The sequence below is a fragment of the Papio anubis genome, chromosome 7 (assembly GCF_008728515.1).
Source record: "Papio anubis isolate 15944 chromosome 7, Panubis1.0, whole genome shotgun sequence".
In the NCBI taxonomy this organism is placed as follows: Eukaryota; Metazoa; Chordata; class Mammalia; order Primates; family Cercopithecidae; genus Papio; species Papio anubis.
The window spans coordinates 37,528,028-37,546,565 of NC_044982.1; the positions used below are offsets into that span (position 1 = coordinate 37,528,028).

Below are 18,538 nucleotides of genomic sequence, written 5' to 3' on the forward strand. Positions count from 1 at the left end.
GAAACACTCACATGGGGGCATAAGAGGTCTTTGGAGGCCTTATCCTCCACCTAAGTACTCAGGAGTGAGGCACCTTTGCCAGTCCTTCTCTACCCTCCTGTGGCTCTCCACAGACCCTTGTACCTTGCTGTTTAGTGCCCCAAGGAGCAGAAGTTGTGGTGCTGACATGGAACTATGCTTGATTATTTACAGAGAATGGGGGTGTTATCCGCTTTCCTGCATCCTAGTTTCAGGCTTGTTATTTTGTTGAACCACAGAATCTCAAATTACCTGTGTATAGGATCTTAAAATGATGGCAAGTAAACTCTGTTTAAAGGGGATTGTCTGTGTGAGTGCCTCCTCTGAATGTGCCCTTTGACTCTGATGTGTAAAATGAAGAAGTTGCTTTGTTGACTTTCTCTGAAGTTCTTCAGGAAATGCATCTTCTCAGCTCATTTCCTACAGAGAGATTTCTGTAATTCTACCTGTCTTCAGAAGACCCCTTCCTCTAGTACCAGCCTTAGTGCCACTGCCATACTCACCCTGTCCTTTAGTGCAGATTGTAATGATCACAGCTGTGTACCTAAATTTACTATCCTGCCTGCTTTGTCTGGCAGGATCTGGGTCTTTTAATTTTTTTATATTCTAAACATTTTACATTCTGGGCCGTGCTCATTATTTAGGTTCAGGCTATAAGAGAAGCTTGTTTTTAGGGTTGGGTAGGTAAGGTAGCAGGAAGTAGCAGCTGTGGTCAAGTCACTGTGGGCTTGGTAGGTGAAATTCTCCTTAGTCTGAACTGCCTGATGGCGGAGATGACTGAGTGCTTTACCTGCTCAAAGACCTGTGAAGTACTGCATATGGAGGTCATAGACTGAGAAGTGCTTTCTTTGTATTACTCTAACAGGTCCCATAGGAGTATATCCTGCTAGGTAACTAAGTGGTTTCTTCTTCACTTGGAACCTGCTAATTTTTGTAAAATGATGCAGGGTTTCTAGGTGAAGTTGATTACAGACTGGTTAGATGTTAGGGAGCATTGTGAAGCAGAAGAGAAAAACCACACCATTATTTCACCATGTCTTAATTTTGTCGTGTTTTGTTTTATCTTCATCAAATCTGTGTGCAGTTTAAAAACCTTTAATTTCTAAAACTAATACAATTGGATTAAAAGCATAAGAATCCTACCAGTAATTGGTTGTGAATTTTTTCAGCTCCTGCGGAATTCAGTTTTACTTACTGTAAAATGGTTTGTTTTCCCATTTTTAGTAACCATTTCTGTTTTGTCTCAAGATCTGATAGCTACTATATATATTTCTGGGTGTTATAGCTTAAAATGTGGTTAAATGTGTTTACCTTGCTATGTATAGGACTCATGGGGACCTCGTGAGTAGGGGTGACTGGTGAAATTATGTACTGTTTTGGGGCACCAGTGGTTATTAAATAGTGCTCCGACCTGCATTCACATTTCTGCTTATCTGCCTGCCAGTGGCCCAAAGGTACCTGGAATGAACTGGTTGTAATTTTTCTTTCCACAGAACCCTTCTGCCTGGCAAACTATCCATCAGCCTTTCATAGTGTCATGTTTAACCCTGTGGAGCCCAGGTTGTTGGCCACAGCCAATTCAAAGGAAGGAGTGGGACTCTGGGACATTCGCAAACCTCAGAGGTGAGTCCCCTTTATTCATAAGGTGTTAAAACTTTCCCCTGCCTCATTTCTCAGGTCATGTGACCAGCCAGTAAGTGTTGTAAGGACCTCTTTGGCAGTTATCTCTGCTGGGCGTTTCTTAAGATAAATAGTGTGTCTCAAGCCAGGAGAGCCTGTTTCCGAGGAATAGACAGTGAAAAATCCATACTCCTTGCTGAGGAGGAATCATAAACAGTAATCTGGACTGTAGACAGGGTCAGTTTTAGGCAATTATCTGAAGTAGTCAGAGCATCCCTTTAATATTGCCTTCTCTCTTCAGGCCCAGTGTTCCCCAGATGCATAGGAGCTCTTGGTGTGGGGTGGGTGGAGGGGAGGAGGTGGAGGTGGAGATTTGCCAAACTTGTTGCTGCTGAGCCAGAGGTTCTTAAGCCTAGGTTGGAGGGGATCCCTAAGAGGGCTTAAAAAATACAGAACTGCCAAAATTATATGAAAATTATATATTATATTTTCAAATAAGTGCATTTTCTGTTTATCAAAAGGACTAATGACCTTTATAGTGACAACAACAAAAGGTTGAGAGCCATTGCACTGTGGTGTTCACAACCTCATGTGTTCCTCCACATGGCACTATGAAAAGAGCATACTTAAGACAATCCTGAATGATGGCATGAATCACTAATAGGGGAATCTCAGGCATCATTAAAGGATGTGGGAATGGGGGTGAGTAGCAGGCTCTTTTATGTTCCTTAAGTCCCATGGGGGAGGGACTACTTTTTATGGCACCTGTACATAAAGCTGGCCATGCTTTATTTAAAAACTTCCATGCATTGCTAGCTAGCTCCTCTGGAAATTCTGCATAGATGTAATTTCCCACTTCGTAAAGCAGTGTTGCAAAAGAGTATCATGGAAACTAAGTGATGTTATAATTTATTTCATGGGCCTCAGATGAAAGGAATAGTTAAGTACAGAAGATTATCTTCCTTGATGATTTTTACTCCTAGCTGATTCTCTCCATGGGGCAGTAAGAGATGGTTGGAACTATTGTGGCAGATACGTGTAGCCTGGATGGTTGTCCCTGGCATTGAGCAGGGCTCCCTAAGCTTCCTGAGGGCAACAGAGATTTCTCCTGCCCCCTCTTGCATAGGCACCTGGCTCTTGCTTTTACAGTCTATTGAAATGTGTGTAGTGGCAGGACCCCTAATGTGCTTTTGCACTGTGCACTTTAGGAGGCTTGCTGTCTGCCAAGAAGACAATTGCATTTAGCTGCAGTGTTCTCTACTACTTCAGGCTCTTTAGGAACAACTGTTGTACCTCATCCATATTACGAAAGGCAGGATTTGGACGAACTGCGCCAGCCTTCTCCCAACCTACTATCTCCCCTACTTAAAATTGCAGTGAATAGCTGGCAACTGGAGTAGGGCACTGAGCTATTCATCTCCAGTGGAAAGCTTGAGTAATTCATGGTGTCTGCAGTGTCTTGAGAGAGGAGGAGTGTGTGGATATTTTAATTCTCCCAATTCTCTCCCATTCTCTTCCACCAGTTTCTTACTGTGCATTATATGGGCCCTCCTCTGCTTTCCACTTGTCTCCTCACTAATAAATATAGTTTCTTTCTTGTTAAAAGAATTGTAAGTGATGATGATTATTTTATTTTTACAGTGACATTTATTGGTTTGGGGTTTTTATGCAGAAAAAAATAAAAACAAAATCATCTCCAGATTATCCCTGACACTTGTATGTTTTTAAAATGTTTGTCTGTCAGTACAGTTCTACTCCTTTCTAGTGTCTGTAGTCACTCCAGAGGTAACTACAGTAAACAGTTTATCTTTCCAGAACTTAATATAATATGTATACTACTATGCATATGCATCCTTTAAAAAATTTGAGACAGAAGGAAGCATGTAGTAATACTCACTGTTCTCGATTTCTTTTTTAAATTAACAATATGTTTTGGAGCCTTTTTTCATACCAATACTAACAGATCTAGCCCCTTCTTTTAATGCCTATATGGCATTCAATTTATATGATGTACCCAACAACCAGGAGGACTTCTTGTTTCCAGCTTTTGGTCATTATAAACAATGTTACATTTAACCTGGTTGTATGTCTATCTTGCCCTACTTTTGCAAAAATATCTGTACGGACTTGCTGCATCAAAGGATGCATGTTTTTAAATTTTTGATAAAAACTGTCAACTTGTAGCGCCACCACCAAAGGCTGCACTGACTTACAAATCTACCAGCTGTGTATGAGATTGCATGCGTCTCCAGACCTTCACCAACACTTGAACTACTGCTAGTATTATGGGGGAAAATGATACCTTGTTTTGAGTTCTTCAATTATGGGTAAGGTTTTATAGTTTCTTTGATAACCTACAGTTTTCAGAGTCCATGTGGGAGAAAAGTTGCCTGGTAAGGCTAATTGGCAATCGTGACTAATTTCTTTTTGGAATAAAAGAAGGAGCATAGTGCCATGGGGACTAGGATGTTATTGCATTTATTTCAACTCTTCTAAGGTTCTACAAGGTTTTATGGGTGTCAGGCAGAAAAGGGGCATGAAATATCTTTGGAACTCTTCTTAACTTTGCATCCACTGGAGTTTGGGGATGAAATTACAGATCTTTTCTGTTAGAATTCCTCCAGTACAAGTTGGTCTGGGGGAAGAGAGCGCCCTTTTTCTTTTCCATGTAGGATTAGTTATGCTGAATTGCAATAGATGATTTGTCTCTTGAGCACTACTGCCTAGAAACGCCAACCTAGATTTTGGGGCAACTCTGTATCTGTTGGGAGGACAAGCCTGGAACATGATAGAATTTTTCAGGGATACTTCAAGTGTAGGGAGAGATTTTAAGGAATTTGTGAATCTCTTACAACTGCAGGTAAAATTGTGTGGCTTATGTATCTGAGTGAACACACGTCATATTTTCTCTAGGGATGGTAGAAAGCTTTTACCAAGTTCTCATAGAGACCCTTGACTCCAAAAGGGTAAGATTGCTTGGTGTTCTCATTACCCTAGATTTTAAACCTGTTGTGGTTCCTTATCAGGATTTTAGATGACTTCTAGCTTGTAATTGCATGGGCATGTGGGTGAATCAGGGCCTGCTGTCCTAGAAACAGATAATCTCCTTGGAGCAGTGATGAGGGTCTCACCCTGAACACCTTCTCCTTCCTGGCTTAATCTACGTATTAGTCAACGTTTGAATGATTTCCCTGGCTTACCCCAAGCCTACACTATACCTCTCCACTTGGTAGCCTGAAGGTATAGGAGCAGAGTCACTTTTGTCCCACTGCTGCCCTGAAATAAGCTGATTAGAGGGCTGGCTGGCAGGAAAAAAAAAAGTCAGCTCTAAAGAAGACTTTAATTATAATATGATCTGACTTCCTCATTGTACAGATTAAGAATAAGAAACTAGCCCAGTGAGGTAAGGGGAGGCAGAAGAGCTGCCTTTAGTATAGGAAGAATAGGCTCTGAAGCCATACTTCCTGGGTACAAATCCAGGTAGTACACCTTAATAGGCATGTGATCTTGAATAAGTTACTTCACCACTTGGTGTCTCATAATAATAACTAATAACTAACATTTATTAAGCATTACTTGCCCTCTGGGTATTGACCATCATATGAATAATTACCTTATTTAATCCTTACGATAACCCTATGAGGTAGCTTCTATTATTTTATGATAAGAAAATCAAGGCACAGAGAGGTGAAATAACTTGTATGTTATATTTGTGTGTGTGTGTGTGTGTGTGTGTGTGTGTATATATCATCCTTCCCCTTTCCCCTGTTTTTCTTTTTCTTTTTTTAGTTTTTATTTTTAGAGACAGGATCTCACTGTGTTGCCCAGGCCTCAGGCTCCCAAGTAGCTGGGATTATAGGCATGAGCCACCACATCCAATTCCCTCTCTTACTAAATCAGATAGGGTCCCTGTACATTCTAGTTTTCTTTCATCCATGCCTCCTTACAATAGAACTTTTTCAGAATTCCTCTCAAATTTTTCCAATACCGACCTGTCATATTCTGAAGTCTGAGTCCTTTAGACTTTCTGTCCCTGAAAGTTAAACCTTATTTCACTGTCTCATGGCCCAGAACCTGTTCAAACTTCTTACCTTTTATAACCCTGGAAATCTGCATATACTAGTTATTTTGCTGCAACACTTTAGATCAGAGGTTGTAAACTAGCTGCCTGTAGGCCAAATTCAACCCATAGAGATATTTTGGTCTACCTGATATGCTAGAATTTGAAAAATTATAAAGTAAAATTGCAGTTTCTTACATCTCTTGAAAAAGACGAAAGATGTGCTCTCGTTGGGCCTTTATTCTCATACGGCAAAAGTCAGCCAAAGCCTCTGTGATGTTCGTTCAGGGTCCCACCACATCTTGATGTCTTAATACCGGTGTGTCCCTCATTTACATCACTTGCCTGGCCCTGTAGACATTGGAGTTGGAAAGTTCTGCTTTAGGGATTTTAGTGGTGATGAGTGGGCACTGGGGAGGAGAGGCTTGAGTGTAAGTGACTGGATAAGAGAACATTTCACACTTGCAAGTGTACATTGCGTGTTCTGTCAAGGTTTCATTTATTTCATTTAGATGATTTCTGCTGTTTTTTTCACAACCAACCTCCTTTCTTACTGCCAGTGTTGCATTTATATCTATCTTGGGCTGTTGCAGTGCCTCTGAACAGTTTTCAGAACTGAGATCCTCTAATGTCTAGAGAATTCAGGAAAAGCAAAAGTTTCCCCTGCTCTCACTCTGTCGTCCTTTTCATTGCCTGTTTTAGCTGTCTGCTTACTCACCACCTCTCTCCCTTCTAATCTCTTTAGTTTCTGCCAGGAACTGTTAGTTCTATGATAGATAACAGTGTCTTGCTTTGACAAGGATAATAAAGAGAGTGGTTTTTTTTCCCACTCAATAATAAAACTGGGGCAAGCCAAGAATCCCTATGAAGACTTGCCTTATAAGATGGTGTTTTCACTTGTGTAAATGACGCATCTGAAAATGGGCAATGAATGCAAGTTCCTACTATCAGAGGAGATTGCTCTTAGGTCCTCTCTGGGTTTGGGGACCTCTCAGTTAAACGTCTGTTTTTTGGGGCCTGTGACAATCCTACTTCTATAGAGACCACATTAAATGAAACTCTGCCTTCTGAACAAGCCAGACAATCTCTACCACATTGCATTTGAGGGTTGCTCATACCATTATAGGAAAATAAAGCCCAGGGGCTTAATGTCAAAGACTGGAAAAGGCACTCATGTGCTGATGTATGTTGAAACTTCAATGAATAAGACTGCCCTGAATTTAGCCTCCTTCCTTTCAGAATGCAAGGCAATCAGGGTAGACAAAGATTTCTTAAATTTCTTAAAACCTCTGAAGCACTATGCATCAAAGAAAAAATTGACACATTGGATTTCATTAAAATTAAGAGCTTTTGCTCAGCAGACACCACTTTTTTTTTTTTTTTTTTGAGACAGAGTCTTGGTCTGTTGCCTAGGCTGGAGTGCAGTGGAATGATCATGGCTACAGCAGCGTTGACCTCCAAGGCTCAAGCAGTCTTCCTGCTTCAGCCTCCCAAGTAGCTGAGACCACAGGCTCATGCTATCATGCCTGGCTAATTTTAAAATGTTTTTGGTAGAGACAGGGTCTCTTTGTGTTACCCAGGCTGGTCTCGATCTCCTGGGTGCAAGCAATCCTCCTGTCTCATCCTACCAAAGTGCTAGCATTACAGGTGTGAGCCACCACACCTGGCCAAAGACACCATTAAGTAAGTAAAAAGGGCGGGGCACAGTGGCTCACGCCTGTAATCCCAGTACTTTGGGAGGCCGAGGCAGGTGGATCACGAGGTCAGGAGTTTGAGACCAGCATGGCCAACATGGTGAAACCCTGTCTCTACTAAAAAAATGTATATGAAAATTAGTGGGGTGTGGTGTCGTGCACCTGTAATCCCAGCTACTCGGGAAGCTGAGGCAGGAGAATAGCTTGAACCCAGAAGGCGGAGGTTGCAGTGAGCTGAGGTCGCACCACTGCACTCCAGCCTGGTGACAGAGTGAGAGTCTGTCTCAAAAAAAAATAAAAATAAGTGAAAGCGTGAGCCAAGAACAGATCTGGAAAAAAAAAAAAGCATAATACATATATTGAGTAAGAATATCCAGAATTTATGAAGAAGTACAAATCAGTAAGTAAAAAACAAAAAAAAATCAATTTAAAAAATGAGCAGAAATGTTGAACAGGTACTTTACCAAAGAAAATATCCAAATACCCAATAAACGTTTGAAAAGTACTGAACTTTATCACTCATGAGAGCAATGCAAATTAAAACTACAGTGAGTGTCAGTATACACCTAGAGTGTTTAAAATTAAATAGACTTATAGTATCAGGTGTTAACAAGGGTATGGACCAACTGAAACACTCATACATTTTAGGTGTGTTCAGGAGAAAGCAAGCTTTTTATTAAGGAGTTCAGAGGACGGAACACTAGCATGAGTATTGTAAACCTACGTATGGCAAAGATGGGTGAGTAGAAGACAAAAAGAAGGGAGTAGCTTAATAACCAGAAGGCATGCCCCCGACTAAAGCTAATCATTGTGACAAGCAAATCCCAGTGATCTCCAGCTTTTCTGTTGCAGTTTTCTATAATACCATCAAAATTTCTAGGTCCCCCTGACTCTTCTGTCTCTTTTGTCCCTTTAAGGCACCTCTGTAAAGAGCCAGTGTACAACCATTAGGGAAACCTATTTGTCAGTATCTACTAAAACTAAACACCGTAACTCTATGACACGGCAATCTCGCTCTTAAGTATATCTAAGAGAAATGAGTACCTATTTCCACCAAAGACATGTGCAAGAACATTTACAGCTGCTTTATTTGTAATAGCCAAAAGCTAGGAACAACCTAAATATCCATCAAAAGAAAATGGAAAATGGGTAAATAAACTGTGGAATAGCCATACAATAGAATATTACACAAACATAAATAAACAACAAACTATAAATATACACATTGACATGGATGAATCTCACAGTCATAGTGTTGAATAAAAGAATTCAAATACAAAAGAATCTCTACTGTGTGATTCCATTTGCATGATGCTCAAGAACAGGCAAGTTATGGAAGTCAGAATAGTGGTTACCTCTGGGTAAGGTATTGACTAAGGAAGGCATGAGGGAAACTTCTGGGGTTCTGTATCTTGATCTGGGTGGCAATTTCATGGTTGTATACCTATATACATTTTTACTGAGCAATGCCCTTAGAATTAGTGCACGTTACTGTATCATGTTGTATCTTTTTATTTATTTATTTATTTATTTATTTTTTTTGAGATGGAGTCTTGCTCTGTCGCCCAGACTGGAGTGCAGTGGCGCAATCTCGACTCACTGCAAGCTCTGCCTCCTGGGTTCACACCATTCTCCTGCCTCAGCCTCCCAAGTAGCTGGGACTACAGGCGCCCACCACCTCGCCCAGCTAGTTTTTGTATTTTTAGCAGAGACGGGGTTTCACCATGTTAGCCAGGATGGTCTCGATCTCCTGACCTCGTGATCCACCCGCCTTGGCCTCCCAAAGTGCTGGGATTACAGGTGTGAGCCACCACTCCTGGCCTGTATTATGTTGTATCTTAAAATTTAAAAAAATAATCCAAGGCCACTATTGTCTTCAAATGGGTATTTATCTTCTTCCTTATGATTCCAGTGGCTGTGGCAATAACACTGGCTCTTTACAGAGCTGCCTTAAAGGGACAAAAGAGAGAGACAGAAGAGTCAGGGGGACCTAGAAATTTTGATGGTATTATAGAAAACCAACAGAAAAGCTGGAGATCACTGGGATTTGCTTGTCACAATGATTAGCTTTAGTCGGGGGCATGCCTTCTGGTTATTAAGCTACTCCCTTCTTTCTGTCTTCTACTCACATCTTTGCCATATGTAGGTTTACAATACTCATGCTAGTGTTCCGTCCTCTGAACTCCTTAATAAAAAGCTTGCTTTCTCCTGAGCACTGTATTCCTTTCTTAAACTTCTTTGTTTTTTATTAATGTCATCGTCTCTCTTATAATCATCCTGGCTGAAATCTCAAAATCTATTTGCCTCTTCTGTCTCTCCCTCCCTCTGCCATAAACATCTTTGCTCTGTGTTAGTGCTTGGCCACTCTTTTCATTCCTTAAACCCCTACCCCACTTCGGACCCATTTCACTCTCTCCATAAGGTTCTGACTTCACTGACTCCTTAGCTTATGTCTCTTCTCCCTTTGCACCACCCCCCAAAACACATACACATAGAGGATACATTCTCCTTTTTTCTTGATTTTTCTTTACGTATTCATGTCATGGTTACCAAGATCAAATGGTGATCATCAGGGAAAACTTCCTTGCTAGATCTCCCTGTTACATACTCTTAAAAATGATTTTACTCACCATGTCCCCCAGCACCTGGCACTATTTTGGCACAGAGTGTATGTTGAATGAGTGTAGCTGTCCCTAACTTCTAGAGGAAAGGATCTCTTCATTCAGAATTTCTGTAATGTTTATGGACCTGTTAATCCCTGAGTATAATGATATGAATCCAAATGCCGTATTTCAGGAATAAATCCTTAGAGGAGGTTGTAAGATTTCTTGCTGGGCTTTGAATGTCACCATCAGTTATGTGGCAGAGAGCCAGGTAGTCTGGTGAAGTTGCTTTGTAGCTTTTAGGCCACAGGGTGGAGTTGTAGAATCAGTTTTGCCCGCTGGAGGACACCAGGTCGCTGGTTTCCTAACCCAGTGATTCTCAAACTTTAAGGGGCATCAGAATCACCTGAGGAGCTTGTCAAAGCACTCCTTCCCGGATCCCATACCTACAGACTGAATTGTTGGTCCGGGGTGGGATCTTTGATTCTGCCATTATTTAACATACACCCAAGGTGATTTAGCAATTTTGCTGATCTTACAAGATGGAAGCTGTGGTTAATCAGAGAGGTCCATGTTGAATTTGCTCAAGTTCACTCAGACCCCAGGTCTTTGGGGTTTAGGCCAGAGATTCCTTGTGTCCATTCTTTCTCACCAAACACAAATGTCTTTCATGACAAGAGACTTCACTTCAGACCAGAGCATCTGGGGGAATGCCTGGTAAATGGAGGGGAGCTCTGCAAACATATCATTTCATATTCTTCCTTTCGTATTCCACAAGTCCAGTTATTCAGAAGTAGATGATATCAAAACCTAAATTAAATGGACTTTCTTGTTTTATTTTTTAATTTTTTTTTTTTTTTTTTTTTTGAGACAAAGTCTTGCTTTGTTACCCAGGCTGGAATGCAGTGGTGTGATCTCGGCTCACTGCAGCTTCCACCTCTTGGGTTCAGGCAATTCCTCTGCCTCAGCCTCCCGAGTAGCTGGGACTGCAGGCATGTGCCACCATGCCTGGCTAATTTTTTTGTACTTTTAGTAGAGATGGGGTTTCACCATGCTGGCCAGGTTGGTCTTGAACTCCTGACTTCAAGTGATCCACCCATCTCAGCCTCCCAATGTGCTGGGATTACAGGCATGAGCCACTGCGCCTGGCCAACTTTCTTATTTTAAAATCATATGTTGACCTTTTCTTCTTAAAAATTTTTATGGTAAGGCTTTTTTTCAAATATATGTAAAAGTAGGCTGGGTGTGGTGACTCACGCCTGTAATCCCAGCAATTTGGGAGCCCCAGGCAAGAGGATTGCTTGAGGCTAGGAGTTCAAGACAAGCCTGGGTAACATACACCCTAGCTCTACAAAAATATTTTTTTAAATTAGTCAGGTGGGGTAGTGGCAGAACCTGCAGTCCTAGATACTGGGGAGGCTGAGGCAGGGGGATCGCTTGAGCCCAGGAGGTTGAGGCTGTAGTGAGCCATGACTGCACCACTGCGCTCCATCCTATGTGACAGAATGAGACCCTATCACTAAAAATAAAATTAAAAATTAAAAAAAAAAACAGATAGGGCTAGGCGTGATAGCTCACACCTGTAATCCCAGCACTTTGGGAGGCCAAGGCGGGTGGATCACCTGAGGTCAGGAGTTCGAGACCAGCCTGGCCAACATGGTGAAACCCTGTCTCTACTAGAAATACAAAATTAGCTGGGCATGGTGGTGGGCGCCTATAATTCCAGCTACTCAGGAGGCTGAGGCAGGAGAATCACTTGAACCTGGGAGGCGGAGGTTGCAGTGAGCTGAGATCATGCCATTGCACTCCATCCTGGGCAAAAAGAACAAAACTCCGTCTCAAAAAAAGCAAAACAAAACAAAACAAAAAAACAGATAAAAGTAGAATAGTAAAAATAAGATTTACCTATTCTGGGTATTTCACACTATGTATAATTATTCAGGGTTCTCCGGAGGAACAGAACCAATAGGATATATGTATATATGAAAGGGAGTTCATTAGGGAGAATTGGCTCATACTGTTACAAAGGTAAATGATAGGCTGTCTGCAAGGTGAAGAATGGGAAATGCCAGTAGAGTGATCAGTTCAAGTGTGAAAGCCTCAAAAGCAGGGAAGCCGACAGTACAGGCTTCAGTCTGATGCCAAAGGCCCAAAAGCCCCCAGGAGGCCACTGGTGCAAGTCCCAGAGTCCAAAGGCAGAAGAACTTGGAGTCTTATGTCCAAGGGCAGGAGGAGAGGAAGCAAAGCATCAGGCTTGGAAAGACAACAATGAACGTCAACAAGCTGAATATCCCCCTTTTTCTGCTAGCTTTGTTCTAGTCACACTGGAACAATGCCTGCCCACATTAAAGGTGGGTCATCTCCCTGCCCACTGACTGACATCTCAGTCTGCTCTGGAAACAGCCTCACAGACACACACAGCAACAATGCTTCAGCAGCCATGTAGGCATGCCTGAATCCAGTCAAGCTGACACCTAATATTGGCCATCACAATTTGTGACCTTCTGTCTGGCTTCTTTCACTTAGCATCATGTTTTTGAGATTCATCCACATGTATTAGTGTCTCATTCCTTTTTATGGCTTAAATAATATTCTATTATATATACGTTACACAGATATGGATATACACATTTTGTTTATCCATTCACCTAATGATGGCCATTTGGATTGTCCCATCTCCTGGCTATTGTGAATGATATTATCATTAACATTCATGAAAAAAATTTTTTTGAGAACCTGTTTTCAATTATTTTGGGTATATTACACCTAGGAGTAGAATTACTGGATCATATGGTGATCTATATTAAACTTTTTGAGAAACTACCAAACTGCTTTCCATAAAAAGATAATTAAAAAAGAAACATAACCACAAGATTATTCTACCTAAAAAATAACGGTAATTCCTCAATACCATCTCATATCTAGTTGTTACAATGGTTTTTATGAAGCAGGACTCAAACTCCTTACGAAGCAATTAGATGATTTGACTTATAAGTCTGTCTTTGTTTGTAGGTACCCCTGTCTCTCACTTTTTTCTTTTTCTTTTTTTTTTTTAAGACAGAGTTTCACTTTTATTGCCCAGGCTGGAGTACAATGGTGCAATCTTGGCTCTCTGCAACCTCCACCTCCCGGGTTCAAGCAATTCTCCTGCCTCAGCCTCCTGAGTAGCTGGGATTACAGGTGCCCGCCACTACACTCAGCTAATTTTTGGTATTTTTAGTAGAGATGGGGTTTCACCATGTTGGCCAGGCTGGTCTTGAACTGCTGGCCTCAGGTGATCCACCCACCTCGGCCTCCCAAAGTGCTGGGATTATAGGCGTGAGCCACCCCGCCCGGCCATCTCTCACTTCCTTTGCTTGCAACTTATGTGTTGAAGAAACTGGATTATTTGTCTTAGGAATTTCTTATATTCTAGCTTATGCTGATTGCATTCTTATACTGCAGTTTCGCATGTTCTTCTGACTCTGGTTTTTCCCATAATTTGATATTAGATCTAGAAGCTTGAACAAATTCAGGTTTGATTTTTTTTTAATGGGTACAAAAATATTTCATTGATGATGTGTATGTCCATAAAGAAGTTAAAAATACCTAGTTATCTCTCCTTTTGTTTTGAAATACTTTGACAGACTTCTTAGTTTAGCTTTTTAAAATACAAGCAATACTGGTGAAGATGTAGAGAAACTCAGTCACTCATATATTGCTGGTGGGAGTATATGATGGTACATCCTCTTTGGAAAACAGTTTGTAGTTACTTTATAAATTAAAGATGAGCTTATAACCCAGCAATTTCATTCTTGGATCTATGTCTAGGAGAGATGAAATTTATTTCTACACAGAAACTTGTACATGAATGTTCATAGCAGCTTTACTCCTTATAACCAAAAGCTGGAAACTACCCACATATCCTTCATTAGGTGAATGTGGTACATTCATACCACAGACTACGACTCAGTGATGAAAAGGAACTAACTGTGTTGATACAACTTGGATGAACTTTAAGGAAATTTTGTTGACTGAAAAAAGCCAATCTCAAAAGAATACATGCTGCGTAATTCCACTTATGTAATCCTCATTAATGATACAATTCTCAAGATAAGTACAGATTATTGATTGCCAGGAGTTAGGCATGAGAGTAGAGGACAGAGTTGGATGAGGGAGTCTTGTGGTGGTACCGATAAATATCTTAATTGCAGTGATTGTTACATGAAGCTATGCATGATGTACATATACAGGCTATACAAGTGAGTTTCCATAGCATAGTGGTTATCACATTCACCTAATGCAAATGAATGCATGTGTAACTGATAAAATCTGAATAAAGTCTGTGGATTGTACCAATGTAATTTTCCTGTTTGTGATACTGTACTATGGCTATGCAAGATGATGATAACATTGGAAGAGACTAGGTAAAGGATGCACAGGACATTCTTGTACATTTCTCATGTCTTGCTCTGAATCTGTAATTATTTCAAAAGGAAAAGAAAAAACCAGCAACAGGTAATAATGTTCTCCTTTTAAAACTGTCCACAAGCTAAAGCCCCCTCTAACTACCTCTTCTAGTCCTGGTCCTTCATGTTTTCTCCTGGGGGTAGTGAGTATTATGAGTTTATAACATATGCTTCCAGAACTTTTTCTTGGTTTTTATATGCTTATACATGTACCTGTTGAAAAATATATGGCATTATTTCCATATGCTTGTATGTTTTTCACACAAATAATATGCTGCTATATAATCATTCTACAACTGGACTTTTTCGCTCATTGGTATGTGTTGAGAATTTATCCATATACATGTGCGTTCTGCATAACGATTTTCAGTCAGTAATGGACCCACATATATGACAGAAGTCCCATAAGATTGTAATGGAGCTGAAAACTTCCTGTCGTCTGGTGATGTAGCTGTCATAACATTGTAGCACAACACATTATTCATGTGTTTGTGGTGATGCTGGTGTAAACAAACATACTGTGCTGCCAGTCATATAAAAGTGCAGTACATACGATTTGATGTACAGTATATAACACTTGATAAGAAACAGCTATGTTACTGGTTTACCTATTTACTATACTGTGTTTCTTACAGTTATTTTAGTGTATATTCCTACTTATTTAAAAAAGTTAACTCTAAAGCAGCCTCAGGCAGGTCCTTCAGGAGGTATTCCAGAAGGAAGTATTATCGTAAGAGATGACAGCTCCACCTGTATCATCAACCCTGAAGACATTAGTAGGACAGATGTGAAGGTATAAGATAGCGATACTGATGATCCTGACCCTGTGTAGGTCTAGGCTAATTGTGTGTGTGTGTGTGTGTGTGTGTCTTAGTTTTTAACAAAAAAAAAGTTTAAAAAGTAAAAAAAATAATAATAATAGGAAAAAGCTTATAGAATAAGGATATAAAGAAGGAAAATGTTTTTGTACAGCTGTACAATGTGCCTGTTTTAAGCTAAGTATTACAACAAGAGTCAAAAAGTTAAAACAGTAAAAAAGTATTATAAAGTAGAAAAGTTATAGTAAACTAATGGCCGGGCGCGGTGGCTCATGCCCGTAATCCCAGCACTTTGGGAGGCTGAGGCAGGGATCACTTGAGGTCAAGAGTTTGAGACCAGCCTGACCAACATGGTGAAACCCTGTCTCTACTAAAAATACAAAGATTAGCTGGGCATGGTGACGTTGCCTGTAATCCCAGCTACTAAGGAAGCTGAAGCAGAAGAATCACTTGAACTCGGGAGGCAGAGGTTGCAGTAAGCTGAAATCACACCACCGTACTCCAGTCCGGGTGACAGAATGAGACTTTGTCTCAAAAAAAAAAAAAAAAAAAGTTATAGTAAACTAAGGCTAATTATTGCAGAAAGAAAAATATTTTAAAATAAATGCAGTGTAGCCTAAGTGTATAATATTCATATAGTCTGTGGTGGTAGTGTACAGTAATGTCCTAGGCCTTCACATTCACTCATCACTCACTCACAGACTCACCCAGAGCAACTTCCAGTCCTGCAAGCTCTGTTCATGGTGGATACCCTATACAGGTGTACCATTTTTAAAAATCTTTTATACTGTATTTTTACTGTGCCTTTTAAATGTTTAGATATGTTTAGATACACAAATACTTACCCATTGTGTTACAGTTGCCTATGGCATTCGGTGTTCTGTATAACAACATATGTTAACATGCTGTACAGGTTTGTAGCCTAGGTTATATCACATAGCTAGGATGTATAGTAGGCTATACCATCTAGGTTTGTGTAAATACTCTCTATAATGTTTATACAACAAAATTGCCTAACAACACATTTCGTAGAACATATTCCTGTCATTAAGCTGATGCATGACTGTATTAACATATCCAGATTTATCTTCTTTTGCCAGTTAAGAATTTGAGTCAATCCTTTGACTCTCTGTTGCGTCAGCTCAGGTTTTTCTTCCAGGAAGTCTTTTGTGACTACTGCCACTCCTGTCTCCCCAGTAGAGGGCAGTTATTCTGCCTCTGTCTTCTCATGGCACATCTTCTCCTTATTACAGCACTGTTCATGGAAACTGTAACATCTTTGAATCCATGCGCCTGGCGCAGTGCCTAAGATAGTCAGCAGGCATTCAGTAAATATTTAAATGAATGTATGCATGAATAAATGAATTACTGAATCGTAGGGAAGGGTGTAAGGTGAATGACTTACATGAATCCCTCTGGCCCTGATGCCTTGCGCTCTGATGCTGTTCTTTTTAATGGGTGGAATAATCCATCTCCACAGCGTATTCTGTGAAATCTTGTTGAACCAAGAAGCAGAAAAAACTTGCTTCTCCTATTTTGACTGCTTGATTGTGTGGTCAGGGCCAAGTCATATAATTACTCAGGACCTTGGTCTCCTCCAGTGTAACATAGGTTGATGTTACCCACACTATTTTATAGGTTTATTTTAAGGATTAGATGATACGATATACATGAAAACATTTTGGAAATTAAATTTAATGAAGAACTTGTTGCTTCTTCAGGGGTATCTATCTTGATATAGTCCCTTCAGTGAATTCTTTGTAGTTTGAACTTTCTATTTTGTGATTCCAGGTTTGACCTTACGTTTTATGTGTTGGGAGTCACATATTTTAGATAGGGACTTCTTAGTATACTCTCAATAATAATCTTGGCTTCTTTTACCCATGAATTTGCCCATGTATAGAAGACTTTCCAAGAACACTGCTAATGTTTCTGGATTATGCATAAAATACTTGTGTGTTTTTAATCTGTTTTCTATTCTGATCACTTAACTTTGCCGTTTATTTATGGATACTTTGGAAGTGGGATGGTGGATCGGTAGAAAGAAATAAAACAGTGTAGTTGCAGACCTGACTTGGTGACTATGTCCAATGCTAACCAAGGGAAGCTTGTTTAGTATCTAGAAACCTACCAAAGGAGGGATATTATTTGCCCTCATTGAGAAGGTGGTAAGGGACACTAAGATTTTCAGAATCCTTTGAAAATTTTCGTTTGATTTAATTAATATTTAATTAGTATTATATGGATTTAAAATAACGACTGAATTTCAAGTTTAGCATTTGTACCAGAATCCTATGGGTCAGTTTATTATGTGAAGTTTCCATTAAGAGGCTCTCTAAATTCCCTATTCTCATACTTTTCTCAAAGCTTTCTTCCATGGACCCTTTTTAAAAGAGGGAGTATATGTGAGAAGACATTTCCTTCTGATTATAGAAGAAGTTTATATTCATTGTAGAAAAACTTGGAAAATAAAATGAAAGCTATAAGGAAAATAAAAATGACCGAAGTTCTATAGTCTAGTTAATATATCTTCTTATTAATATCTGTATATCCATCAACATGTACAGTATATCACTACCTATTTTTGAACATAATTGTGTGGGACATATATTTAATACCTGCTGAATTCTCTGGTCACTTTCTGAAATATGATAGATGAATCTACTTTCTTTTAACTTGTAATTGACTTCCTTTTAAAGCTTAATTATTAATTTTTTTTGAACTTCTTTTCTGCAAATATCAGAAACTTGGTTTTGTTTTGTTTTTTTTAATGTTATTTTATTCTTTGAGACAGTGTCTTATTCTGCTACCCAGGCTGCAGTGCAGTGGCTCAGTTGATCCTCCCACCTCAGCCTCCTGAGTAGCTAGGACTACAGGCATGTGCCAGCATGCTCGGCTAATTTTTGTATGGTTTTTTTGTAGAGACAGGGTTTCACTTTGTTGCCCAGGCTGGCCTCAAACCCCTGAGCTCAAGCAGTTATCTTGCTTGAGCCTCCCAAAGTGTTGGGATTACAGGCATGAGCCACCATGCCCAGCCAGGAACTGCTTTAAAGTCTAAGATATAATTAATATACTTGTTTACCTGTTAAATTATCTTGTTGGATCCTTACATGATTAGCACATGGATGAATTTAACTCACTTAAAGGATGTATGGTGGCATCATGGCTTCATGTGAGATGTAGAGACCTGGATGGTCATTGACAAATCACTGTGGACCACAGATCTGCACCTATGCGCCTATGTAGGAGGACTTTGACTCAGATGCTTTCCAAGCCT

General features: G+C 40.0%; 1 protein-coding gene across 6 annotated transcripts in view; it reads left to right on the plus strand.

Annotated features, from left to right (window-relative positions):
- The window catches only part of DCAF5 (DDB1 and CUL4 associated factor 5), a 108,396-nt gene that overhangs the window by 37,767 nt on the left and 52,091 nt on the right, over window positions 1-18,538 (plus strand). For all 6 annotated transcript variants that reach the window (XM_009211814.2, XM_003901967.3, XM_009211818.4 and 3 more), the window contains exon 5: window positions 1,512-1,641. In XM_009211814.2, coding sequence (XP_009210078.1) covers window positions 1,512-1,641 — 130 coding nt within the window. The remainder of the gene's footprint in view (window positions 1-1,511; window positions 1,642-18,538) is intronic.